We start from the raw sequence: 1538 nt of genomic DNA on the forward strand, positions 1-1538 counted from the left end.
CTCGGTTTGGTTTCTGGCATCTTTGAGCCCCCGACCGTTCTGGGCGCCCCTCCCCGCGCAGGACAGCTGCGGAGGTTCTAAGGCCCGGCACACTGAACCGTCAACATCTGCCCGAAGTCTGCACGGCCGGGAAAGGTTTATGACTCTCCGGGCTTCCGAACTGAAGTTTATTTGCCATTATTTTCTTTCTTTCGTTTGCGACGGAATCGGATTCGAAGATTTTGTTTTCTGCCTCCCTTTCCTTTTAGTCTGTGGTACCAGCGGGGGAAATAAACAAAACCCAAATAAACCCAAGGCTGTGCTGAGGGGCTGCGGTGGGGAAGTCACGGTTATTTTGATCTTAGAGTCTGAGCTGGCTAGGGAGGAAAACGAGGAGCAAGCTGGGGTGGGAGGGGTGGCTGTCCTTGTTTGCCCCAAAGAAATTGCCTGTTAAAGGATTGTGGGCTGTCTCTGTGTGAGCCGGGGGGAAATTACAGCCCCCAGTTTGGTAAATGTTGAAGTCGTGGTCGGCCGATCCGTGGCGGCGGATTTAAGATTTGTTAAAAGCACCGCCACAGATGTGGCTCTTCAGAACTTCGCCCCTCATCTCCTACCACCCCGAAAATAAAAACTAAACCGAGTCCAGGCCGGCTCCCCCAAACCAAGCCCCACATATTTATCGAGTGGGGTCAGTTTCCAGTAGGGAGCAGATTGCAGGGCTCGGCTCCAGGGCACCTGGTGGTTGGGGAGCGGCATTATGTTTTTCTGGGTTCGCAGGTTCGGCGCCAGGTTTGGAATTGTGCAAAAAGAGGGTTGAAGATGCAGAGATTTATTTGTGCTCTTTGCTGCTCAGCCGCTGCCTTCCCCAGCGATGCGCCTGGAGGCTGACCTTCCGGGGAGCTGGAACCCCTATAAGACCCCCCACCCCGCGCGCGCTCAGCCATCTCGTGTTTTTTTTGGCCCCTCTCCCTTTTCTTTTTTTCCCTTTCTGTTCTCTCCGTCCCCCTCTCTTGCTGTCTCTGTCTTTGCGTGTGTGTCCCTGTTTGTTCCCGTGAGCGCGTCTCCGGCCTTGGCCCGGGCTCCCAGTCCGAGAGAAGCGGCGTTCGGTGCGCCGGCCGTGGCTGCGTTGCTTGCTCATTCGGGGCTCCCGGGACGAGGCTGGGAAAAGAAGGCAACTTCCCGGCCTCGCGGGGACCAGCCGAGCCTCCCTAGGTCTAACCGCCGCCCTTCCCTCTCCTCCGGCACTGGCAGGAGAGCAGTGGCCGCAGTGTGGGCCGTGGGGCAGCTGGGACTGGAAAGGGGACCTTGGCGGGTGCAAACGCGCGGGTGTGCCAGCCGGCGTCTGCGCGCATGTGTCCGGCTGCGGGGACGCGAGCTTGTTTGTGGAAGTGTCCCACATCCTGGGGCCCAGCCACCCCGACCCCTTGCAAAGCCCCTCGCTCTGGGGGACCGTCCTGCCCAAGCGCGGTGGCACCTTATTAAGAGGATGAGCCGGGGGCGGGGTGCGGCGGGGGCGCCGTCGGTGCCCCGGGCCTGGGCTTAGGGAAAAGGCGGCCAGG

At 59.8% G+C, this 1538-nt stretch overlaps 1 protein-coding gene across 1 annotated transcript in view; it reads left to right on the top strand.

Moving 5' to 3' along the window:
• LOC103257448 (LIM/homeobox protein Lhx2) overlaps positions 1–1538 on the top strand; it is an 18917-nt gene that overhangs the window by 3689 nt on the left and 13690 nt on the right. Inside the window, exons 4-5 of the mRNA XM_021710952.1 lie at positions 757–814; positions 1066–1446. Coding sequence (XP_021566627.1) covers positions 757–814; positions 1066–1446 — 439 coding nt within the window. The remainder of the gene's footprint in view (positions 1–756; positions 815–1065; positions 1447–1538) is intronic.

Source organism: Carlito syrichta, unplaced genomic scaffold (genome assembly GCF_000164805.1).
Source record: "Carlito syrichta isolate Samal-C Ts95f unplaced genomic scaffold, Tarsius_syrichta-2.0.1 Scaffold301745, whole genome shotgun sequence".
Lineage (NCBI taxonomy): Eukaryota > Metazoa > Chordata > Mammalia > Primates > Tarsiidae > Carlito > Carlito syrichta.